At 42.6% G+C, this 26,421-nt stretch overlaps 1 protein-coding gene across 2 annotated transcripts in view; it reads right to left on the bottom strand.

Moving 5' to 3' along the window:
* The window catches only part of DOCK5 (dedicator of cytokinesis 5), a 224,520-nt gene that overhangs the window by 39,658 nt on the left and 158,441 nt on the right, over nucleotides 1-26,421 (bottom strand). For both annotated transcript variants that reach the window (XM_024130807.3, XM_055087329.1), the window contains exons 32-44: nucleotides 24,730-24,788; nucleotides 24,269-24,423; nucleotides 23,418-23,503; nucleotides 20,978-21,137; nucleotides 20,136-20,176; nucleotides 19,423-19,513; nucleotides 15,328-15,447; nucleotides 11,952-12,041; nucleotides 9,760-9,864; nucleotides 4,471-4,612; nucleotides 2,442-2,523; nucleotides 1,038-1,122; nucleotides 289-375 (exon numbers count right to left, since the gene is read on the bottom strand). In XM_024130807.3, the coding sequence (XP_023986575.1) occupies nucleotides 289-375; nucleotides 1,038-1,122; nucleotides 2,442-2,523; nucleotides 4,471-4,612; nucleotides 9,760-9,864; nucleotides 11,952-12,041; nucleotides 15,328-15,447; nucleotides 19,423-19,513; nucleotides 20,136-20,176; nucleotides 20,978-21,137; nucleotides 23,418-23,503; nucleotides 24,269-24,423; nucleotides 24,730-24,788 (1,303 nt within the window). The remainder of the gene's footprint in view (nucleotides 1-288; nucleotides 376-1,037; nucleotides 1,123-2,441; nucleotides 2,524-4,470; nucleotides 4,613-9,759; nucleotides 9,865-11,951; nucleotides 12,042-15,327; nucleotides 15,448-19,422; nucleotides 19,514-20,135; nucleotides 20,177-20,977; nucleotides 21,138-23,417; nucleotides 23,504-24,268; nucleotides 24,424-24,729; nucleotides 24,789-26,421) is intronic.

The following is a 26,421-nucleotide window of genomic DNA, read 5'->3' as shown; positions in this document are numbered from 1 at the left end:
ACTCAAAGGAGGAATTCCAAAAATGTTTTTGGGCACTGGCTGCATCCTTGAGGAGACAACACCCATTTGGTCATAAAAGGGCCATTCACTGGGAGTAATCTTTAGGGTTGGTGTTGTAACATCAGTTTTACAAAGGAGTTCTATTCTACAAGCATGTCTTTTATTTCTCTTTTGGAAAATAAAGTGGGCCAGAGGAGCTAGTGAGAAATGGAGGGGGGATTTAACAAAGGCTCTCATTCTGTTTGGAGACAGAAAGATTTTTCTGAGTTCCACTTTCAAATGACTTACTGTTGAAATCTGTTTGACTTCAAACCACTTGAGAATCCCAGGGAAGGTATAGGCAGTCGTATACGTGGTCCTTTCAATCCACATGGTCTGGTGGAAGGAAGGAAAGTAGGAAATGTTGGTCAGTTCCCAGGCAAAACAGCAAAACTCCCAGGTTTCTGAGATTCTCTTTTTTAAATTTTTTTAAATAAATAAAAATTAAAATTATTTCTTATCAGAGCATAGTTGATCGTTAGTTTCAGGTGTACAGCAACGTGATTCAGTTATACATAATGTACCTATTCTTTTCCAAATTCTTTTCCCATTTAGGTTATTACAGAATATTGAGCAGAGTTCCCTGTGCTGTACAGTAGGTCCTTGTCGGTTATCTAGAGATTTCATTTTCAATGCCTCCTTAGTGAATGGGCCATACTTTCTCCCAAACTTTAAGGATTCTAAGTGTTTAAAGCAGAAAGGAATTATCTACTGGGGCTCCCTCGCCCTTTTTGATGGGAAATTTGTCACACCTCCAGAGAGGTGTGACATGCTCAAATCAAGGTCATGGTGGTGGCAGGCCCAGGAGTGGAGCTCAGTTCCTGGATCACTAGTCTAGAGTTTTCCACTGAGACAATAGTCTGCTGACTAGGTAATAAGCACACGGAAACTCTATCTCCAGGGCTGCCATCATTTCTGCTGTAGATGCTGGCTGAATGGAAGGCCTCCATTTTGGATGTCAGTTTCATCATTTTAGAGGATCAAGGTGGTGGACTCACAGCAAACTCATTGTCGGGATCCTTTTCTCCTTTCCGGAACGGCCGAGAATATCTGAACTGCTGTACTTCATTGGCTCTGTAGTAGCTGGGAAGACACAGCCATACGCTTTCATTTCTTTCTTACAACAAGCACTGCTCCAACAAAACCTGAGACACATCTTACACGGACTGAGTCTTATCCACTAAACTACCTCAAAACTGACATAGTCTCCACAATGAAGGCCGGAGATGATGCAGAATTTGATTTTTTTTAACTTTTTTGGCCATGCCACGTGGCATGCAGGATCTTAGCTCCCCAACCAGGGATTGAACCCGTGCCCCCCTGCAGTGGGAACATGAAGTCTTAACCACTGGACTGGCAGGGAAGTCCCCAGAATTTGATTTTATCGCACATCTTAGTTTTATTATTGATGAATCTATCGCACAGCTCACAATTTTGAAAGGCATATGGATTTATGTCCATGTTTGTGATCTCATTTGTATAGTTTTCTAACAGTTCTATCAATCCTACTAGCATTTTAGCTTCTCAGGAGAAGGAATTCAATCATAGGGGAACTCACTGATTGAAGGCAAGGTGAGGTCAGTCGCTACTGGCCAGTGAATCCTTCTGAGTGGAGAAAAGAACTAGGGGATCTGAAACCTAAGGGTGAAATTCTCAATTTCCTTCCCTCTGCTTAAAAAAAAAAAGAAATCTCCAAATCCCTTGAGTTACCAAGCTCTCATCTTATACTGGAAATGGAAGGGACAGTTGTTAGGGTCTGAATATTTGTTCCCCCAAATTCATATATTGAAATCTTAATGCCCAACGTGATGGTGTTAGGAGGTGGGCTTTTTGGGTGGGGATTAGCTCATGATGGTGGAGTCCTCATGAACGTGGTTAGTGCCCTTATTAAAAAAAGAGACTCCGGGCTTCCCTGGTGGCGCAGTGGTTGAGAGTCTGCCTGCCGATGAAGGGAACACGGGTTCGTGCCCCGGTCCGGGAAGATCCCACATGCCGCGGAGCGGCTGGGCCCGTGAGCCATGGCCGCTGAGCCTGCGCGTCCGGAGCCTGTGCTCCGCAGCGGGAGAGGCCACAACAGTGAGAGGCCCGCACAGAACTCCCTCACCCCTCCCACCATGTGAGGACACAGTGAGAAGATGACCACCTATGAACCAGGAAGAAGACCCTCACCAGACACTGAATCTGCCAGTGCCTTGATCTTGGACTTCCCAGCCTACAAAAATGTGAGAAATAAATTTCTGTTGTTTTTAAGCCATCCAGTCTATGATCTTCTGTTACAGCAGACCAAATGGATGAAGACAACAGGAGGTCTTCCAAACTGTAATGAATTTTGATAGACTTCTAAATAAAGAAGTGTGTGAGACACATGGTTTAAAAAACAAACAAAAAAAATTCCTACTTACTTTAAGATCTGCTCTGGAACTGGTTTATCTTTGTAGCTAGGCGGCAGGCTCATCACTGGCTTTACAGTGAAACACTGCATGTCTGAGGAGCTTGTTAAGGAAGGAAAAGGGCTGGGCCACTAAGCTGTCACAGCAAAAAGGACCACCTGTTCCTCCTGCTTTACCGATGGAAATGGTACCCACACCGATCATTCCTTTGAACCAAATGCCAGGACTGCATTGAAAACGGGGTTCCCTCAGATATTGCCAAAATGCCTTATTAAGTCATAATCTTGGGACATTTTTTGGTCAGACACGTGGCAAACAACCTTGTCTTAGGGAAACAGACATTAATGAAATTTCGGGAAAACAGGTGACTAGAAATTGTCTTAAATCATTTCTTTTGGACAAGCATCCCTCTGAATTAGCCAGATTCCAGAGCCCTGGCAATAGAATTTCTTGTTCTCTTTGGATACCATTTGTTTATCAAGTACCAGAGCCAGGCACTGTAATAGGTGCTTTGAATATGTTATCTCCAATAAACACAACAATTTCCTGGTGGATGTTATTAATCCCCTTTACAGATGAAGAATCTGAGGGTCTGAGAAAGCCCAGATCACACAACTGATAAATGAAGTCAGATGTCAAACCCAGCTCAGGGGTAAGGTCTCCCTCTCTAACTTAATGATCTGATCTTAGGCATGACTTTTTTTTTTTGCCTTTACCAACAATGCTTCCAAATCTATAGCATTGAAACTAGAATTTAAGGCACTGGGTCTAGACCTAACATTCACTCCCAGTATTTCTCAACGTGAAGAGTGCCATCCACTGGCACCAGAATCATCTGGAGACTTACTCAAAATGCAGAATTAGAATTCACAGCTGCTGAATTAGAATATCTCCATGGTGATTCTTAAGTATAATAAAATCTGAGAACCACTGGGCTATGCCTTAAGCTATTATAGCTTCCAAAATGTTTTCACATAAATGATCTTTTAAATTTGATCTTCACAGAAATGCTATTAGATATTTGGGAGAAACAGAGCTCCCCTCACACTTTACAGATGAGAAAACCAAGGCCTGCAGAAATTAAGCAACTTGCCAAGGTAAAATGGCTATGCAGACATGACTCTGGCACTCCTGTTTCTACATCCAATTCATGAAGACCTCTTTTCATTCCCATCCCAAGGAGGCCCCGCAAGCATTTTCTGAATCCCTACAACTGAAACAATTTTTTCCAGAAAACCTTTCTTTTCCAAGCATCCACTGTGTTAAGAGGCCACTACACTCTCCTCTGAAAGGCAGGTCTGCCTACTGATCTATCATTGCTGTGTATCTTTCTATAGCTACTAACCATTCTATAATAATTAACACATACTGAACTTTTATTATGTATTTACCAGGCACTGTTCCTAGTATTTTACAGATACTCAATCTTTGCAAGAACTCCAAGGGGAAGAATGATCATTGTCCCCACTTTACAGGTGAGAAAACTGAGGAACAGAGAAATTAAATAAGTTGCCCAAAGTGACACAGTAAGTGACAGCACTGGAACTGGAACCCAGGCAATGTGCTCCGGAGCCCTTTTTCTTATTTACCTACCATGCCACACCAGCTCTGTCTTACCAACCTCTTTTAGAATACTGTTTACTTTTATAACATCTTTATTTTTTTTAAAGCATGCGATTGGCTTTTCGATGACATTATATGTTACCAAAAAAGAGCTACACATCTTTAGCCAGGATCCAGAATTCAGAACAGGAAGTCTATTCGCCTCAGGCTCCGCTTGTGGCTATAACACACATCCCCCTTCATATTCAACATTTGCTTCTCATCTCTCTCCTTTAGTTACGTCATAGCCCTGAGCTAAGGACATTAGGTTCCCGAAGCTTTTACACAGAATGGGACACAGAGTCAGGATGGTTAAATGAGTCTGAGGCCAGGACCTATCGGCACGCAGGGATGGGATGGAACCCCTCAGCTTCTCTGGCTGGGCTGGAGCTGCTGCAGGTTCAAGAGCCCCTGAGCCATGACCCCAGGACGAGGATACACTGCTTGGGGGAGGACTTGATGTCCTCTCCTGGGGGCGTGGTGCTGGTCATCTTCTCGGCGTTGGGAAACTGGGTCAGCAGCCGCAGGCTGAAGTCTTCTCGCCTCTCGTACTCCTTCCCCCGGTAGATGAAGATCTTGTTCTGCAGGTCAGGAGAGCAAGGGAAAGAATTAAATATGAAGAGTGGGGCTTCCCTGGTGGCGCAGCGGTTGCGCGTCCGCCTGCCGATACAGGGGAACCGGGTTCGCGCCCCGGTCCGGGAGGATCCCACATGCCGCGGAGCGGCTGGGCCCGTGAGCCGTGGCCGCTGAGCCTGCGCGTCCGGAGCCTGTGCTCCGCAACGGGCGAGGCCACAGCAGAGGGAGGCCCGCATACCATAAAAAATAAAATAAAATAAAAAAATGAAGAGTGAAAGGGCAACTGGGGAGCCTGGTCCCGAGGAAGCTGCCGTCCTCCCCAGACCAAGTGCAATACCCCACCATGTCCTCACTGAGCACCTGCTAGGTGCCCCACAGTAACCGTCATATCCGAAAGAGCTCACAGCTTATCTGGGGAGTTAAGTCACAGGCATGAAAATGCTTCATGCAGTGTTTCTCAGAGTATGGCCCAAGGATGACAACTGGTGTGCAAATAGCCTACACCGATCCACAAGGAGATAAGGAGTTTGCACCCTAATGGAAATCCAGGATGTTACCAGGTATGCTGTTTAGTTTAGCTGATACTTTTCATGGCAAGAAATTCTCAATGAAGGAAGGAAGTACATTCATTTACTTTGAGGTGCAAGCTCCTTTCTCATCACGATCCAGTCACAGTTAGGGAACCAGCGCTTTGAGCGGCACTGCCTAGACAACTCGAAAGTACGAAGCGAATCAACACAACAGGTGAGACAGGAACAGAGAACAGGATTAATCTACAGCTGTCCCAAGCCAATCCTGGAGGTCACCATGGATGGCCACATTGAAGTCTCATAGAAAATAACTGCCCTCAATACTGTTCTCTCCATTCCAAACTGCAGCTTTTTCTCTTTAGTAAAATTAATAAAATTGGATGTTTTGAAAAGAAATTTTCTAGGCCCCAGGCATGGAAGAAATTCACCTCACAGCTGTTGCAAGTTCAAATGTCACCATGTTTTGAAGGTTCCTGCTCCTCTGATGGTCACTCAGATGAGTACTTAGTATCTAAAGCCCACACGTGATCCATTTTTAACTAACATCTGGGCCCATACTGTCCTGTAAAATGTTTTTAAAAATCACTTGTCCATTCACACAACCAATATGTATCGAGCAAACGAGGTACGCCAGACGCTAGGGACAGAACAGTAGCTCTGCTCTGGTGGAGAGAGATAGAAAACAAGTAAACAAATAAGCAACTAAGAGAATTGAGATAATTTTAAGTACCTTGAAGGCAATATACCTTCTATGCTCAACACGGAGGGCAGTGAAAGTTGCCAGATCTTTTGGAATTGATGATAAAATGTTTCCAAGCTGGGAAAGATTTATGCGGCTGACGCATGCCTTATGCAATTTCACCTTTCAGGCAAAACTGTGGCAGGTCAAGGGATCGGAGTATAAGAAAACGCTAAGTGTATGATGTGGAGCATACCTGTGGAAGGAACCAGACAAGCAGAACAGTACAGAGCAGCTCAACCTGAAGGAAAGGGTTTCCAGGAGGACACGAGACTTGATTGGATGTAGATGGATGGATAGGGTCAGGAGAGGAAAGGAGAGGAGAGGTGAGGACAGCCAGGCACGGAAGTGAAAAGAAGGAGAAGGCCCAAGGCAGAAAGTACGGAGTGCAGGTAGAAGAAACATGCTTGGATGAGCCGGAATCTGAAAGGCCTGGAAAGGCAGGTCAATGAATGGTCCAAAGGCCCGGAAATTCCCTGGAGGTTCTAGAAGGAGGGAGCAATGTGATGAAGGAGGAAGTGTAGTCCACCTAATCTATCCAACTGTAGGGATCCTTGGCAAAACGCTGTGCGGGCAGGAGGAGCTACAGGGACTGGTGTTTGAGTCTTTGGTGTTTGGTAAAGAGCAAAGGAATGGGAGAGTCGGTGAGGATTCTGAGGTAACGGCCTTGGAGCAGGAAGAACAGTGATGCCGCTGACAAAAACAGAAGAGACGGAGGTCTGCTTCGGGTCAGGGGAGAGGATATAATTTTATACTTTCTGAGTTTGGGGCAATAGTCCGTAACATGCAAGGGCATTTAGGTTACATAATTCACGTGGATTCTCTACTTTTCAGTACACGCTGACAACACGTAACATCTACAAACTCCTGTACAGTTTATAAAGCACTCCCATCTGCTATTCATTTCATTCTCAAACCAGCCCTGCAATGTGGGCCTTATTTCCCTCAGTTCAAGGTCACAAAACCAAGACTTGGTGGTCATGTGATTTGGCCAAAATCACAGTCACTCAGCAGATGATTTAGACCCCAATTTTTCACCTTGAAAGTCTAGACTTCTTGTTTTCACTGAACCACTGCTTGTCTTCCAGTTCGTAACCATTATTCCATGTGACACAATAATCATATGTAACAAGTGTGGTAGCTACCAATATCTTATCATGAACGATAGCAAATTTAAGACCAGAACCTACTGCAGACCCTCTACTCTTATTACTCCAGTCTCCCTTGGCCACCTTATCTACAACCAGTGTTAACGACACGTAAATAACCCAACTTTTATCTCTGGCCTACAACTTTCCTTTGCGTTCCAGACCCATAGAGCAAATTGTTGACTCACAGTTTTTGGATGTTCCAAATCTACCTCACATAGAGAAGGTCTAAAACCAAACAACCTATAAAGATCCCAAAGGCCCTCTGCAATCTGGTACCCACAGCTCTCTGAGCCCGTTCTCTACCTGCCCTTTTGTTCATGCATCTCCAGCCTCATGGCTTTTGAACCTGCTGTTCTCACTGTCTGGCCCCCTTCTTGAGAGCTGCCTGGCTTATTCCCTCACGTCTTTCAGGGTTTGGCTCAGGTGTCATTTTCTTACCAAAGTCTTTCCCATTCACTCCGTTTAAAATTGCAACTCCATCCCCACCATCTGCCTCTCCATTCACCTCCCCGGACGCATTTTTCTCTACGATACTTGCTGAGCGTCTACCCCGTAGGAGGCGCTGTTCTAGGCCATCTGACACACTCAATATTTTACTTATTTATCTGAGTATTTATTTATTTATTTGTCTCTCCAAGCCAGAACAGAAGCTCTACAATTTCAGGGATTCGGGTTTGTTTTAGACTCTGCCCCCAGGCCTATAGTACAGCAAGGTCCATAAATATGGGTCTGCAGTAGGTTCTGGTCTTAAATTTGCTATCGTTCATGACAAGATATTGATAAGAGCTCAATAAATATTTATTCGGTGAGTGGATTCATCCTCTCCTCCATGATTCTGTCCTTTCCCAGTGTCGCCATCTTAGTGGATGGCTCCACTGCCCCACCAATTATGCAGACCAGAGAGCGAGGAATCATCCTTAGCACCTCCCTCTTGCTCACTGCCATATCCCATCAATCATCAAATACTGTTACTTCATCTCCATCACACTAATCTTTCCCTTCCTCTCTAAAGCCACCTCCCTAGGCCAACCTGTCATCTCTTCGCTGAACATCTGCCATGGTCTCTAGGGGCTTATCTACACGCACGTCCCACCCATTCTCCGTTCCAAAGCCAGATGACCTTGCCAACACAGAAAAATCTACCATGGCTCCCCAGCTCCCTCTCTTCCCACAGCACTTGTCTTTCACTCCCAGCCCCTGCCATGCCCTTGCCCGCTGTTTCCTCTGCCTGGAACGCCTTTTCCTATCCCCTTAACCTTCTTGACTCCCAGTTCACCTTTCAAATCCCAGCTGAAGCAGAAGTTCCCTGGGAAGTCTTTCCCGATTCTTAAAAAATTCAGGTATAATTGACACATAGTAAACATCTACCCCATTTAGTGTAAAATTCTGCAAGTTTTGACAAACATAACCATGACCACAGTTAAGATATAGCACAGTTTCATCACCACTTAAAATCTCCCCACGTCTCTTTTCAGCCCAACCTTCGCCCCACCGGCTCCAATGACCAGATCCAATAACCACTGACCTGCTCTCCATCCCTATGGTAAGTGTTGGCTTGGCCAGAATGTCATATCAATAAAATCACAGAGTATGTAGCCTTTAAGGTCTAACTGCTTTTACTCAGCACAATACATCTGAGATTCATCCCTGTGGTTATGTGTATCAGGAGTTTATTCCTTTTTTTCCTGAGTAGTTTTCCACTGCATGGCTGTCCCACACTATGCTGATCCCTTCACCAGCTGAGGGAGATGTGAGCTGTATCCAATCTTTAGTGATTATAAGTAACAGTGCTATGAACAATCACGTACAATTTTTATGTGAACACAGGTTTTAATTTTACTTGGGTAAATACTCCTTGCTTAACCAACTCATCTAGCACAGAATTCCTGTCTCGGTCAGTTTCGATTTCATATTTGTTTGTGCGATTATTTAATTAACAACTCACCCATTAGGTTGTAAAATCCATGAGAGCAAGGACCACATCTGATTATTATCAGCACTGTATCTCTAATGCCTGGCACACAGTAGGCCCTAAGCAAACAGTTATTGAATGAATGAATAAACTATTTCCTTACTATGCGCTGTAAGGAATGTATTTCCCTTTCCACTTTTTTCTTTCTTTCTCTTTTAATTAGGGGAAGGAAGATGGATAATATATATTTAAACATAGCTCAGCACTAAAAGAGGCTTCTTTTCTGTGGGAGAAAATAAGAGGGCTTTTTTTTTGAGGGGGGGTTGCTTTTTCGATTGTAAAATCAGTATTACATTCTAAAAAAATTTGAGAAAGAAGATAAACATGGTCCTTCTCATTATTCCAACAAAACTGTTTTTATTTTTGTGAACCTTTTGCAGTCTTGTCCTGGGGATATTTGTTTTCAAACTAGCTCTAGCTGGAAATAAAATAAACAATTAGATACATCAATCCACACACCCCCACCCCCACCCCCCGGCTGACCCTCAGCAGCAGACCAGCGGAGGGAATGGTTTTGTTTTTCCCTTTTTCATTCCACCTGGGAGAAGTCATTTTACAAAAGAGCTGCCAGAATACCAGAGGCGGCCGGGGGTGAAGAGACCAGCCGCTCAGGAAGTGGTTTCCCTCCCTAACCTCCCACCGTGAGAACAGGGGTCTCCAGCTGCTAACACACTAGACCCATCTGGAAAAGAAATGAAGACCTTCCCTCCTGCAGACTGCAGGGCTTAATGGCTGGGGAGACCACCCTCAGGCTTCTTACCCGTAGGAAAGAAGGAAAGCCCTGTCCATAGTAGCCAACAGCAAAGTATTCAGGCTGAGGCCTCATTGCCTTAATGATGTTCTCATAAAATGAGGCTCTTTTTTTCTGGAAAACAAAACAAGACATTCCATAGGGAGGTTACAAGGGCACCGCTGAAAAAAAAAAAAAAAAGCTCAGACTATTTGCTTTGTTGTTTCCCATGTAACAGAGAGAAATGAAAGGTCTTTGTAAAATATCTTGTGGGCCAAAGAATTATCCTTTCCCTGGATCGGCGGTTTTGGACCTGCATCTACGAATGGCCCGGGAGGGTCTGGGAATCCTTGCAGTTATATGTATTAGGACAGATGTGTGTGCATTCACCTGTGGAGGGAGGGACGGTTTAGCTTTCACCAGTTTCTTGAAGTACGTTCAGGACCCCTAAAAGGTTAAGAAGCACTTTCTGAGATTCAGGTGGGTGGCTGCACTGGAACAGAGACATATGAGGAAAGAAAGAGAGAACTTTCCAGTTCATGCAAGTGGTTTCGATTCAAGGCCTCGGTTCAGCTACAGGTGCCCAGAAGGTGGTGGTGGTGTTCTATTTTTCAAATCTGGTATCACCCCTATCTTTCTTTTTTTTTGGGTAATTGAATTTTTATTTTATTTATTTATTTTTATACAGCAGGCTCTTATTTGTCATCCATTTTATACATATTAGTGGATACATGTCAGTCCCAATCTCCCAATTCATCCCACCCCCCCACCCCCGCCACCTTCCCCCCTTAGTGTCCACATGTTTGTTCTCTACATCTGTGTCTCTATTTCTGCCCTGCAAACCGGTTCATCTGTACCATTTTTCTAGGTTCCACACATATGCGTTAACATACGATATTTGTTTTCCTCTTTCTGACTTACTTCACTCTGTATGACAGTCTCTAGATCCATCCACGTCTCTACAAATGACCCAATTTCATTCCTTTTTACGGCTGATATTCCACTGTATATATTGGTACCACCCCTATCTTTAATGCTTCCTGTGGGGAGAGGTTTCCCAACAAGGGCGTAGAGCGTCAGCCTTAAAGGAAGCAAAATAGGTAGCCAGACCTGGGGGGCTTTGACAGCTGGCCTCCCACAATGGTTAGCACGAAGGTGATCACTACACTACCTCAGTGAAGGTTTCTATCACAATGTTTTCTTAGAGAGGTAACTTGTTACATTGCTCATGCCTCAGCTCAATTTAGTTTGTGAAATTCATCTGAGACTTTTTGCATGATGGCAGGAGCTGATACCATACAGGGGCAAATTCTTTTCACAGTGATCTTGACAACTATCTCCTCCAATTATTACATGACAATGGGTGACCTGACCTTTTGTGACTCCTCCACTGAAAATGACCCAATGTAATATTGTGTTGGCCTCCCACTGGGCATGGAAAAGGTCATTTTTGTTTCGCTTTACTGTTTTGAAATAGGTGACCTGTGCCAACAGCTAGGTGTAATACACAAGGGCAGGATGACTGTAAGAGCAGAGAAGGCCAGGGACATTCCGAGCAGGAGGAAGGCAAAATTGGAGAATCAAGATGAAAAACAATAAAAAACAAAACAAAACAAAGAGACAAAACCAAAAAAAACCAGAAAAAGTAGAGCAGTCCAGGGACATTTGGAGCAGGAGGAAGGTAAAATTGGAGAATCAAGATAAAGAACAATAAGAAACAACAGAAAACAAACAAAAAAACAAACTAAAAACAAAAAACAAAAATTTTTTTAAACAAAAAAAAAAAGATTTAAAATTGGAAAATAAAGATAAAAAACAGAGCTCAAAGATGAGCAGTTCATTCATTCAGCAGAGCCCTGAGGATGTGGACCACAGGACAAGTAATTCTGATGAACAGATGTCAGAAAACATCTGAAACGTGGAAAGGCTTCCTGGAAGGCAGAGTAACTGAGAGGGGAAAGGGGTGCTGGGCCTGGGTTATGGAGGGGGCACAGAGGAGAGAGGGCTGTAGATGGGGATCCTGAGCCCCCTATCAAAGATAATCTGGACAGATAGCTGTAACAGCTTTTAGACCTCATTTCTCTTCATTTTTATTCTAAGCAAGGTGTACTTTTCCATTGTAAAGAACATCAATTATCTTTTTTAAACTTACAAAACCATTTTCACAAACACTACGAATAGCACCCCTGCCAGAGGCTCGATGTCTTCTGACCCAGACTCACCAGGAGATCACCCAGGCCCTCGTAGTCGAATACTTTGCTCTCATAATTCTCAGCCAACTCTTTGCTCAGCTTGATTGCCTTCTCCCACATCTTCAGAAAAAGAAAAGGAGGGTTACCAGTGGAGAACAAAGCAGTCATTGATCCAGTTGCAAGAGCCACTGGAGAGTCACTGGGCAATGACTAGGGAGTCAGGTGGGTTGAGTTTCTGCGGACACTCCCAACGTACCTCACGGCTTGGATCAACTAACCCTGTTTTCTGACATCAAAAATCTACTGTACCTTAGCCGCTTTGCCAGGGGGCATTTTCTGTTAATTCTGTTTGTAAGAACATGAAGAACACCATGTGTCCTCAAACAAAGCAATGCTGAGTTTAAAGGGCAATGAACTAAAGACCATTGAAAGTGGAGTGGCACCAGTTCCAAAGACCTAGTCTTTGAGAGCATGAAAGTCTTGCTGGAGGGGAAAGGAAGTTGGTGTGGGCTCTTGTTCTGGTTTTGAGATGTGTGTGTGTGTGTTCCTTCTGAGTCAGGTTGTTTGGGAGGAGTGGAGGTATGAAAGAAAGTCTGATAGTACTGTTGTGTGGAATTTGGGAAACTATTTCTCCAAGTTAGGGCACTGATCTCCTACTTCTAACTAAACTATCTACATAGTCAACGAGAGCTTCAGGAAATGCCTTACAGCATTTATGAACACGTAAATTACAGCCGAAGGCACACATCTGGCATCTGAGGCTAGCATCCCAGACTGATGAAACTCTGTTCATTTTGGTATTTCATAAAATGTCTCTTAGCTGGATACTATTAATAACGCAACATCTGGAAATTTCCTACTTCAGTCTTGTTAGCCACATGCTGAGTTCCACTGTTTCTGGCTGCCGAAGGAACGTGTGTACAGTTCACATACAGTTGTAAAAACATTTTAAAATTAAATCTTCTAATATCATTTGCCAAATTTGTCCCTTCTGAAATTTCTGGCCCTGGATCATGGAAAACTCTTTGAAATGTGCCACATGGGCCTCAGCTGGGCCTGGTGCAGGAGGCCAGTCACCGCCACCATGGGGCCCAGTTCACTCCTCATTCACCAAATGCTAACTCAATGAAAGAGACAGGAAGCCAGCCTAGCACAGAGGTTCTCAAAGTATGGTCCCTGGTCTCTGGGAGTCCCCAGGACCCTTTTGAGGGGTCCATGAGGTCAAAACCATCTTCTTAATAATACTAATATTATTTGCCTAAAATTTTTCAATGCTCATTCTCTCATAAGTCTACAGTGGAGTTTCCCAGGGGCTATAGGATGTGTAATGTCGCAACACATTGGATGTAGAAGTGGATATTCGAATCCTGCTGTTTCTATGGAGCCAGATGATAAAGAGATTTGCAAAAATGTCAAACAATGCCACTCCTATTGCTCACTTTTTGGAAAATATGGTCACTGTTCATAAATAGATATGATTTATATGAACAGGTAGTAAGTTTGTTATTGTTAAAAGAACAAGCAAGTAAATATTTTAAAATTTTGTTTTAATTTCTAAGACTAGAAATTAATAGCCATCAATAGACATAATCCATGTGAACAAAAGCTCTTGGGGGTCCTCAACGATTTTTAAGAGGGTAAAGGGATGCAGAGGCTAAAAAGTCTGAGCAAATATATTTGCTCTCTGGGCCTCAAATTCTTCCTCAGTAAAACAGAGATAATATCTACCTTATAGGGTTACAGGGAGAATTAAATTAGAAAAGCAGCTTGAAAATCACCCAAAACAGTAACTTGCACTAAATCGATGGTAGCTATTTTATCATGATGATTATTTATTTAATCAACAGGTTCCACTGGTAAAACAGGAATGGTGGCTGGAAGTGGCAGGCCCTTGAAAAGGGTCAAATCTGGAATCTGTTTTGTTTCAATAGCACACACTTTTTTTTTCTCCCCCTACCCTTTCTATGCTTTTTTTCAATTTTCAGTTTAAAAGTCTTCCAGCTAGACATGCTTTCTGCAGCTAATCACAGATTCCATGACTTGGTGGCCCAGTTTACATGTTTATTTTACTTTCTCTTCCTCATAGGCATTTAAGTTGCCTGTTACGTACAGCCTAAGGTGTCAGGCAGGCAGCGACCTGGGGATGGGATGTGCCCCAGGTGTTAGCTAACAACCTCTAAAGAATGCACTGAAAAGGATTATACTAGCTCCTGGCCCTTAGCAAACTTTAAAAGGTACAATTACGGTTACAGAGAGTGAGGCCCTGGGCTGTGCCCACTGAATTCTCCCTTGGGTTATGTGTCCTCAAGATAACTTATCTCTATTTATTGCCTTTCTTACCTTAATTAATCTATTCATTTTCTCTCCCATTAAAAATATCAGAATTCAAAGATACACATGGGAATAGTAAAGCGTAAGTTATGAGTCACTGTTGCATAATAAAGAACTTGTCTGGTCTTTGTCCTGAGCTCCTGGGAGGCAGCTTCTAAACTCTTGGAATTTCCCCAGTGACAGGAGTGTCATTGTCCTTCAAGGTGGACCTCTCAGACCACATGGGAGTTGATACTAACGAGGTGACTCATGGTGGGCAGGATAGTCTTAGAATGGGGGCTCACCTCTGCCAGAACCACCAGCCATTTGATTAGAGGGTTGGAGCCTTGAACTATACAGTATCAGCCAGACCTCCACAGAGGAGATGGGGGCTGGAGATGGAGTTTATTCATGTGGTTTATGATTCAATCAGTCCAGCCAATATAACGACACCCCAATAAAAACCCTGCACACAGGACTTCCCTGGCGGTCCACTTGTTAAGACTCCACGCTTCCACTGCAAGGGGCGTGGGTTCGATCCCTGGTAGGGGAACTAAGATCCCGCATGCCGTGTGGTGCGGCAAAAAAAAAAAAAAAAAAAAAAAAAAATTAAAAACCCTGCACACAGAGCTCAAATGAGCTTCCTAGTTGGCGAGCACATCAGTTTGCCAAGAGTGTGATGTCTCTGAATCCACGGGGAGAGGACACAGAAGCCAGGCACCTGGGACCCTCCTAGACCTTGCCCTGTGTATTTCTTCATCTGGCTGGTTCTGATTTGTATCCTTTATGATAAAACTGTAATCATTAAGAACAGCATTTTACCAAGTTTTGTTGGTTGTTCTATTGGTTGTTCTAGTATAGTATCAAACCTGAGGTGGGGGGAACCATAGGCACTCTCTCCCCAAATTTATAGTCAATTGGTCAGAAATGTGGGTGGCCTGGGGACCCCTGAACTTGCAGCTGGTGTCTGAAGTTTGGGCTGTCTGTAGGGGTCTCTGCGCTAACTCTGGCTGGTGAAGATCAGAACTGCAATGTATAAGTATTGCGGTCATTTCCTCCTTTGCCTTCATACAAAAACAAACCACCCAACACTCACCTTGCCTTTGTCAAAATAAGATATGATTTCTTGATACAGCTTCTCTTTAAGCTCTTGCTGGGTATACACATAGTAAGTGTCCCTCTGAAGCAAATGGGGTACACAGGGCTTGTCAGACCACTGAAAAACACACAAAAGCAACACAAGAGATTGATGCAACACATCAATTCATTTAAAGGAGATGAATGTAACAAATATTCAGCTGCAAAAATTCACAGAAATATTTGTATATATCTTTGACTCAATCATATATTTTTGATGATTTATTAAACACAAAAATTGCACACGCATATACATATACATGCCAGCTTCAAAACAAGTGCATGCCAAATGGACAGTCAAGGCATTCCCATGAAGGTCAGGAATGAGGTGAGGCTGCCAACCATCATGACTGTGGTTGTACTGGTTACCACTCAGTACAGATAAAAGAGAAAAATCAGAAGTATAAAAATGCAAAAAAGGGGGTAAAACTATCATGTGAAAGCAACGATTGTATTCTTCATAATCAATCCATTCACAAAGGGTGCCAACTGAAAACCTACCACAAATGAGAGAATTAAGTAGTGGGGTCAAAATTAACATATTTGGAAATAAATTAGAGATAGATTTCATATAAATAATAACCGTGCTGAAGATAACAGAAGAAATGACCCCTACAAGAATAAACCCAAAATGATCAGATACCGAGGCACAGCAATGTGAATATACTTAATGCTACTAAATTATACACTTACAAATGCCTAGGATGGTACATTTAATTTTATATGTATTTAACCATAATTAAAATAAAAAGAAAAGATATCTAGGGATCAACATAACAAGGAATATTCAAGACTTCTACACAGAAAATGTTAATACACCACAGGAGGGCACAAAAGCAGACCTGAACAAATGGAAAGTCACATCATGCTTTTGGATAAGAAAATGCTATTTTATAAACATGGAAATTCTCCCCTAAATTAATTTTTAAATTTCATGATTCCAAAGTCCATGTGAAAAAATAAACAAAAAGGAATAAGGTGGAAAACTCTGAAAAAGAAGAGGAATGAAGAGAAACTACTAGGTCATAAAACATACGGATAATTGAAACAGTGTGGTCCTGGTGCATGAATTGACAGAGACCCATGCAAAATATGTAAAATCTAGAAAGAGGTTCCCCCCGACCCTCCATACAGTGATTTAGTACATGATCAAGATGGGATCTCATACCAATGATGAAAATGTGGACTATACTTAATAAGCAGCATCCCTACTGAGTAGCTCTATGGGGAAAAAGTGGCATCCACACCTCATACCTTATGCCAGGATAGGAGAGCTGACTTTTCTGAGCAGCACAAACGAAAAGACCTACAGTCACTGACACTGTGGTTTCTTTCGGATCATCCCACAGTCAACAAGCCTTCCTCCCTAACCCATATACAATAAGCTTTCTGGTGCCCCAATCTTGAGTATGCACTGTGAGTGGCTGCCTTAGGGGAAGTGGTGAAGCAGAGGACTCCAGTTTTTAATTCCAACGCTTAGAACAATATACATGTATTATTTAGGTATAAAATAAAATTTAAATTATACAAGAAAATTAATTGCTAGGGACAAGAATGGAGGCAGGGAGATGTAGTAGGAGGCTAAAAACGATAACTTGGACCAAGATGGTAGCAACGGAGATAAAGAAAAGTGGATAGGGTGAGGCTATCAAAGAGACAGCTGCTCCCCCGTGTTCACTGCAGCATTATTCACACTAGCCAAGATACAACCTAAGTGTCCATCAATGGATGAATGAATAAAAATGTGGTATATACATACAATGGACTATTATTCAGCCATGAGAAAGAAGGAAATCCTGCCATCTGCAACACCACGGATGGACATTAAGGGCATTATTCAAAGTGAAGTAAGTTAGACGAGAAAGACAAACACTGTACGATCTCACTTATATGTGGCATCGGAAAAATACGGACTTGTAAAAACAGAGAGTAGAACGGTGGTTACCAGGGGCTGTGGGGTGGGGGAATAGGAGGAAGATTGTTTAAGGGTATAAACTTGAAACTAGTAGATAAATAAGCCCTGGAGGACTTCCCTGGTGGTGCAGTGGTTAAGAATCCGCCTGCCAATGCAGGGCACACGGGTCTGAGCCCTGGTCCGGGAAGATCCCACATGCCGCGGAGCAACTAAGCCTGTGAGCCACAACTACTGAGCCCGCGTGCCTAGAGCCTGTGCTCCGCAACAGGAGAAGCCCCCGCTCACCACAACTAGAGAAAGCCCATGCGCAGCAACGAAGACCCAATGCAGCCAAAAATAAATAAATAAATAAATTCATTAAATGAATGAATGAATGAATGAATGAATAAATAAATAAATAAGCAAGCAAGCAAGCAAGCCCTGGAGATCTAATGCTATAGCACAAACTTTCTCAATTAAAAAAAAAAGAAAAGTGGATGGGGTGAGGGAGGGTTTTGGACAGAGGGTCCACGATTCTTGCTTGTGCAGAATGTGGGAGGGGTGAGTAAAAGATGATGACGACCAGTATCTTTTATTAGATGAAAGTGCCCTTTAGTGAAATGGGGAGAGAGGAGAGGAAGGGACGGACACAGGAGGACAGTGGAGGGAACAGCTTCTGTTCCTATCACGCTAAGTTTGAGTTGTCTATTACTCATTCAGAGATTGATGTTGACAGAACAGTAAGTTGGAGGAGTTGTCACAGCTGGAAATAATTATCTGGGATTGATGATGTAGAGTTGTATTTATATCCATGGCACAATATAATTTCCTCAGTGAGACAGTATAAATAGGATAGTACTTCTACAGTTCTATATTTACTTACAGCTTACTTCTCTACAGTTTTACACATATTGATTGACGTGTGTTTTGTTTTTTCTTTTTTAAAATAAATTTATTTATTTAATTTTAATTAATTTAATTAATATTTAATTATTTAATTTAATTAATAACGGCTGCATTCAGTCTTCATTTCTGCACGGGCTTTCTCTAGTTGTGGCAAGTGGGGGCTACTCTTCGTTGAGGCACACAGGCTTCTCACTGCGGTGGCTTCTCTTGTTGCAGAGTACGTGCTCTAGGCTCACTTGTGGGCTTCAGTAGTTGCAGCATGCAAGCTCTGTAGTTGTGGCTCGCAGGCTCTAGAGCGCAGGCTCAGTAGTTGTGGCGCACGGGCTTAGTTTTTCCGCGGCATGTGGGATCTTCCCTGACCAGGGCTCGAACCCGTGTCCCCTGCGTTGGTGCATTCTTAGCCACTGCACCACAGGGAAGTCCCTGTTTTTTCAATTAGAGTGTCAGTATTAGTAGCCTGTAAGTTGTGCTCTGCTTCCTCAGGATTTTTAAATAAATGATATGCACCCATATGTTCAAAGCAGCACTATTTACAATAGCCAAGACATGGAAACAACCTAAATGTCCATTGACAGGTGAGTGAATAAAGAAGATGTGGTACATATATAGTGGAATATTACTCAGCCGTAAAAAAGAATGAAATAATGCCATTTGCGGCAACATGGATGGACCTAGAGGTGATCATACTAAGTGAAGTAAGTCAGGAAGAGAAAGACAAATACCATATGACATCACTTACATGTGGAATCTAAAATATGACACAAGTGAACATATCTACAAAACAGAAACAGACTCACACAGAGAGAACAGACTTGTGGTTACCAAGGGGGAGAGGGAGGGGGGATGGATGGATTGGGACTTTGGGACTAGAATGGATAAACAACAAGGTCCTATTGTAGAGCGCAGGGAGCTATATTTAATATCCTGTGGCAAACCATAACGGAAAATATGAAAAAGAATGTATATATATGTACAACTGAATCACTTTGCTGTACAGCAGAAATTAACACAACACTATCAGTCAACTATACTTCAATAAAATAAATTTAAAAGTAAGTAAATAAGTAAATAAATAAATAATAATGGAAATTTTCCCAACCTTGGTCTAAAAACTAGCTGTGCCTATTTAGAAGCTATAAAAACATTCTTGGATAAAAGGGTCCTCCTCGAGTAGGGAACTTTCCCATTACAATCATACAGGATGCGGTCCCAAAGGGCTGGACGGCTGACATACCGCATACCTGATCCACTTACCTGCAGGAGTTCAGCGTGGAGGAGGAGTGTGTAGGCAGCTTCGGTGTAGTTCTCACAGTCCCGGTGCAAATCCCGCAGCTTGTACAAGTATCTGGTCAGAACGGGAGAAAGGAGGCATTCTGCTGCCAGGGAGTTGATGGGACATCTGGCTCATGCCACAGCCAGGCGGCAGGAATAGTTACTTCCTATTCCTTAAGTCTTTGTGCTGCTTCCTGCCTGTGTGTCTTTCCTACTCTACCTATGCTACTTTGTACTCTTCGTTTAAGGCAGTGATGTTTAAAAATTTTTTTTCACGTCACAGACCCCTCTGGGAAGCTCATGAGAGCTAAGGAATGTTTCCCCAGGAAAATGCACATAGTTTACATCCAAGTTGGTTTCACGTTCAGGGCTTCCTGCATGCCGGGCTAACAGTCCTTGACAGAGGGTGAATTTCACGTCTTTCCTGTGCTGTTTTCCCTGGTTACCTGGCCACAGCCCTCTATCCTTTCCTGGAATCCCGACAGGATCCTCCCTCTACACTTCCTCGTATTGTACTTACTTGTGTATCTGTCTAAAACGTTTACCCTTTTAGGAAGGACGGAGCATATCACATACTTTCTGGTGTCTCTCAAAGCAGCAAGCATGGTGTTGGGGCTTACTGTTTTCATTTATTGGAGAAATAAATCATAAAGCCCTGACATAAACAGCAAAAGCAGAAATTTCTTTCAGCTTACCTTATGTAGATGTCCTCTCTCTTCTTTTCTTTGTAAAAATTCTACAAAAAAAGTCACAAAATACCAACACAAAGCCATTATTGATGAGCTTGCCACAAAAATGGACAAACCACTACTTGCACTTTTCAAGTGTCACTTTTCCAAAGACTTTCTTCTTTCCCTTTAACAAATACTCCCAACAAAATAAGGAAGTGACAATTTACAAAGCAGAAAAGTTGAATTCTTTTAGGACCATGCTTCTGGGAAATGTGAGGGACCCTTCTAGGTGAATAGACAGCTGGGTCATACCCAAGTCACCTGATATTCTGTTTTCTCAGGGAATCAGAGGTGGTAGGTTCTTGATTTATATGAAGACGAGTGTATGGCAGCCTAAACATCTGAGGTCTGTGGTCCCAGTTACAACTGTCTAAGGAAAGGCAAGACCACAGGGTTCTACCACCTAGAGGATTTCATGAACTAATTCTCTACTCATGGTATATTGTTTTTAATGCATTTTCGTCTGTGTCGAATAATCCCAACATTAATGCAACCACATAAAACAAGACAGAGAAACAGGCTGAGGATGGCCTTCGGTAAGAGAGTTGAGTCAAGAGCTTATGTTGCATTTTCCATCCCTGTTTCCACATTTATCCTCAAGGTCTGAGGCAGCTGCCATCTGCCAGTTCAGAGCTGAGTTAGCCAATAGCCATCAAAGCCATTCCAATTAGACTCAGCAGGGCACGGACTCTGAAAAGGTGGTCCCAGGGGACCTCTGTGTCTGCCGGATCTACTTAGAGCTGCGCCATGGGGTGCAGGGGCGGCCGGGCACTGCCCTCTCGCCATCCCAGGGGCGTGGCACGTACCAGCACGTTAACGGTACAGCTCATGCGGTTTTCCTTGCTCTCGTCATGCATGATAATGGTTCTGTAGTCCAAGAGATTCTCTAAGAGGCTGCTGACCAGGAGCGCGAATACTTCTCCAGAGCTGGAGAGGTATTTATGTTTCCGGCAATGTTCTAGAAGCCTGTGGGGCAGAGATAGAGACAAATGCCCATGTCCCACACGGTGACTCCAGCACCGCCTATGAGCGCTGTCCATGGTCCTGGCAGCAGGTAGCGCCAGACTAGGAGACTTACACCCTTCTTGTAACTCCAGTCTATGCTAGCCTGGGTCCTTCACTTACAAGGCTCCTCGCTGTTACTCGAGTTCTACGTTTTCTTTAGGTTTGTAGCTCAAGCCCTATCATCACTGAGGATTCCAGTCCAGTATGCCCTTCTTTGAATTTCTATTTGTATTTGTTTCTGTCTTCTGTCAATACCACAGATATGAGAACCTTTGCCCATAAGGTTTGTGTGTGCTATCTGATCGCTCTACTCATTTGAAAGGACCATCTTTTCTCCATCTTTATTCCCCCTAAGGCCTAGCACTTCAGGGCAACCTGAGGGAACTCTGAAGAATCTTGGACTGATGCCCAGCCTAGAGAAACCTAGGAATCTACTGCACTTCTAAACATGTGGCTCTTTGGATAAAAGTGGGAGACACAAGAGAGAGGAGATATGGGGATATATGTATATGTATAGCTGATTCACTCTGTTATAAAGCAGACACTAACACACAATTGTAAAGCAGTTATACTCCAATAAAGACGTTAAAAAAAAGTGTTATTTTCAGGAAAAAATGCACAGTTGTAAATAGGTAGATGGAGGTTAAACTTTTGGTCTAAATCCTCTCCCTCTGGACCCAAATAGAGCAAAGCTTCTATAGGAGCTTCTCAGATTAGACAATTAGAAGAAAACTTCGGGAACAGAAGAAAAAATGGGTTCAAAGCATTAGTCCAGACTCTAAAATTATTCTTGGGCACTGGAAATTTGTGCAGTCATATTTTTCTGCATTCGTGATCCAAGAAGAATGAAGCAAAAATACGATCTGTATGTGAAAAGTCAACTGTAGGATTTTTTTTAAGTGTAGTTTTATTATCACTTGTAAATGTGTGTGTTTGTATGTGTGTGTAACACCTGCACTTAATTCCCGTATGAGATCAGAACTGCAGAAGTGATACATTGAAAGGTCTGAATCTCAAACAGGCAGACCAAATGGATATAGGATGAAAAGATCAACAAACGATCTTATGCATTACAAACAAAATAAGACGGACTTCTAGTTCTTTAAAATAGACGAGTCATCAGTTCCATTTCTGAGTACCCCGTGTGCTAGTTCCTTAAAAAAATCTTTGAAAAATGAGAAACAGAGTTGGGAGTGTCCCCGTCCTCAAGCTCAGTCTAGTGCCCACCAGGTCCATGAAGCAGGTAAATCCTAGAAAGACTTAGGCACGTACCCAATCAACAGGTGACAGAGTTGGCCAATATCATAAAAGTTCAGAGAACACAAGAAATGAACAGTCTAGGGTAGTTACAACCCAGGATGCTGGGAAGATCCTGCAGATAATAACAATAACGAACACCAGAGCAGCCAGCATTTGTCCAGCATGAGCTCTGTGACAGACACTGTGTTAATGCATCATCTCATTTAATCCTCACCAAAATACAGATCTTATCATCGTAGATGACCAAAAAAAAAAAAAAAAAAAAAGAGGTGTTGTATAGGTTAGAGCATCTGTCCAAAGTCAAAATCCTAGTATGTGGAGAAAGCGGGATTTGAAGCACAATCTCTCTCTCCAACATCTAAGTGTTTTTAACCACTCGTTATACTGTCATTCCATACATGCAAAGGAGAGTAAGAGGGACAGAGGGTGACAGGCACAGGTCTGTCAGGGTATGGATAGGGAACAGTGGGATGATGTGAGCTCAGGGAGGGAATGAATGTGTTGGCTTGGGGTGTGGGGAGGGCAGTGAAAAGGGCTGGAGCTGTACCTGGTGTTCTCAGACATCCTTCACGGGGCATAAGGCATTTTTAAATGTAAAGTGGACCTTGAAATGTTTTTCCCTTCTCCTTTAAATTATTGCTTCGAAGCCATAATTAGAGGTGCTAGCACTTTTGTTAAAGTTCAGCATTTCAAACACTGGGCAAAATGCCACTACTCTGTCCGTCTCCCTCTCTCCTCCGTCTGCTGCGTTCTCGAGGGCCGGGCTGGCCAGGAAAACATGAACGCTTGACTCACAGCAGATAAACAAATGTCAGCAGTGGATGGTGTAAACTCCATGAACCCCCCCACCCCCCGAGAACCATTCATGGTGGTGACCCCAGGGGTGCTGAGACTACTTGATTGGTAAGGGCAGCAGAAGCCTGTTTCTCTCCATCACTAAATGATGCAATCAATGTGAGATTTTGTTTCTGAAATACTCACAGTCTTTCCAGAAGGACCTTGTATTGTTCATCTCCTCTTCCCCCTTCCACCTCTTGGTCCAGCTTTGTGATCAACTCATTCTCAAACTGAAAGCAGAGGCAGAATTTCACAGGAGAATGCCACATTCTCAGAAGAGGACACGAAAGACATCCAGCCAACTTTTCTAGATTTGACCCAATCCCTTCACTGAATTGTAAACTAATTCCAACATACATAGAGGGAGACCCCGCTTCACATCATCCATTAATATCAAAACTTTCTAAAGCAGCCTCGTGCTACTCTGTCCTTTGCTTTATATTTACGGGAAAAAATTACCCCAAACATTATGATCCAATCACAACTATGCATACAAAAATAGCTTAATGATTCTAATTTTCCATTTTATTTTTGGTTCTTGTCGAAGTCTTGACAATGGGATTGCTTTTGCAGAGCTTCATAGCTGCAAAATCTTCCATTCAATACTAATATACTGTATAGATAAGGAAACTGAAGCATAGGAAAAATATATCAGGCAGACTAAGGTCTCAAAGCTAAAGACCCCTGCACCATCCTTCAATCCACTGCAATATTTGCAAGAGATGGGATTAAACTGCGTGAAGTCAGATTTTAATTATCCAGAGATAAGAGTGCTTCTTTAGGAAACACACGCAGCAGAAAAGGCTGCTCCTAGGGCCTTGGTTGGAATATCTGATCCTATGCCTAATTGCTTTACAAAATAAAATGCAAAAAAAGAAGTTTTTAGATCACCTTTGATTTGTTTTATTCAGGCTACTGCTTCTCTATATAGAAAGAAAATAAATAAGAGTTGACTCTACGTGCATTAGTAAGATGACAGGTCCACCACTCCTTACCATATGGAAATTGCCATTTCCACTGAAATTGAACTCACACTGCATCATATCAAAGAAAATGGGGATGGTGGCTTTCCGGAGCTCTACTTCGGGGGTCAGTGTGACCTCCAGAATGGGACCCACCATGGATGGGATAAATTTGATTTTGTGGGGACCTGAAAAGAAAGTAAGTGAGGACATGAAAAAAAATAATTTCACCGGAAGTAAAGTGCTACAATCTTCCTCCACAGGGCCCATAAGAAAAGAAAAAGTTTATGTGGGTAAATCAATTCAGAAGTGAGTGACTAAATATTGTTTTCTGATAACATGTGATATTGTAAGAGACCGACAAGTCAACTTGCACTTCCAGACACACAGAGAAATCAATCTTAGGATTCTTGGAATTAAAATGGAAAAGAATTTATCGTGGGATGCGTGTCGCCCAGGAGTGGTGTGTGGGCCTGTTTGGGTTATACACTCACCCAGGTTATACCACATGTCCCGGATCCTAAAGCCGATTTCCTTTCTCATGTCCCCGTATCTAGGAAGAAGATCATAAACCAGGAGAAAGATGTGCAGTGGAAACGAGAACACATAATACAATGATGAGGGAAGTAAAAGAGCCTGTGTTCCTCTAGGTCACAATTAAGGTAGGTCTCGAGGCAAAATCACATTAAGAGATGCGGTCGAGGGACTTCCCTGGTGGTCCAGGGGTTAAGACTTGTGCTTCCACTGCAGGGGGTGAGGGTCCGATCCCTGGTCAGGGAACTAAGATCCCACAAGGAGATGTGGTCGATACCTAAAAAAGTCCCCAAGAACTGAGCCTCATAGAGGTGGGGGGACTTTCACAGCAGGAGGAAGACCAAAGTGTCAAAAAATCACTGAGAAAATGAGATTAACAAACTTTATTGAAGAGGGAAGAGTGAGAAACACTCTGGTTGCTCTTAAGCAAAAAAATAAAATAAAACACAACAAACACTAAATAAAAGGAAGATGAATGAGGGATGACTTACACAGCAATGTGGCTGGCCTTTATATACTTATATTTGAGGAACCCTTATCCACACCAGGACACTCTTCAAAGCACTCACATTGGGAATCTCTAGACATACATTCTCAGTGGGGGTGACAGTGTCCCTGAAGGGGTGAAAATTGGTCCATGGGGGCAAAAAAAAGCTTCCTGTTTTTATGTATAAAGTGAAGATATACATTTAGTACATAAACTGATATATGGTGTATCTGTGGTATTAATATTTCATGGGGGGGTGTGATTAGAAAAACATTTTCTAAAAAGGTTCCTTACAGGAGTTGACAATGGAGGAAAAAAGAGTAGAGAAGCATTGATCTAGACAGTGGTTCTTGGGCAGAGGTGAATCAGAGTCACCTGAAAATCTCTTAAAGAATACATATGCCTAGGGCTGCCCCACACCATATACCATATCAGAGGCTGGAGGCTTAGAAAATAGAAATAGGGTGGGTCAAAAGTAGATGCTGTAAATGTTCCCAAGGAGTTAGAATATGGACTTATGACCTACCCTGCCAGCACGGTTCTATGTTTTCTACTTATGATACTATTGCACCAAACATTTTTTTTTTCCAAATTCTTGCTTTGGAAGTGTCTTCAGAAGCCAGTATAAAAATCATATTGAAAATTTTTTCTTACTATTCCTATTTAACAAATGTACCTAAGCTAATTTTATTATTATTATATAAGCATATGTTGTCCATGTCCGGCACATAATAGATAATAAATGATAACTGTTCTTATTGCTTATTAATACTACTGTTGATGCTTTTACTAAAAATCAGAGAAGTCTTGAAAAAAAATGCATTCACATTCCTATAAGCTTAATATAAATGTTTTTATTTCCTAAGGTTTATCTTTGCCCATATGCATATATATTTTTACATAGATTGTACTTACAGTCACACTTTCCTTTGACCAAAACCATAATCATTAATCCTAACTAGCCACTTTATTTATCAGACTTGGTGTCAACTCATTTCACTTATGGTCATTTAACCAAAATCAAATACATCCTTGAATGAAGTTATGTCATTTAAAGTATTCTAAAGAATAAGGTTAAGGTGTCCACCTTAAAAATCAAATATCTCGGGCTTCCCTGGTGGCGCAGTGGTTGAGAGTCCGCCTGCCGATGCAGGAGACACGGGTT

The sequence above is a fragment of the Physeter macrocephalus genome, chromosome 9 (assembly GCF_002837175.3).
Source record: "Physeter macrocephalus isolate SW-GA chromosome 9, ASM283717v5, whole genome shotgun sequence".
Taxonomy (NCBI): domain Eukaryota; kingdom Metazoa; phylum Chordata; class Mammalia; order Artiodactyla; family Physeteridae; genus Physeter; species Physeter macrocephalus.
Note: the sequence above shows the minus strand (reverse complement) of the source record. Positions and strands in the feature narration are given on the sequence as shown.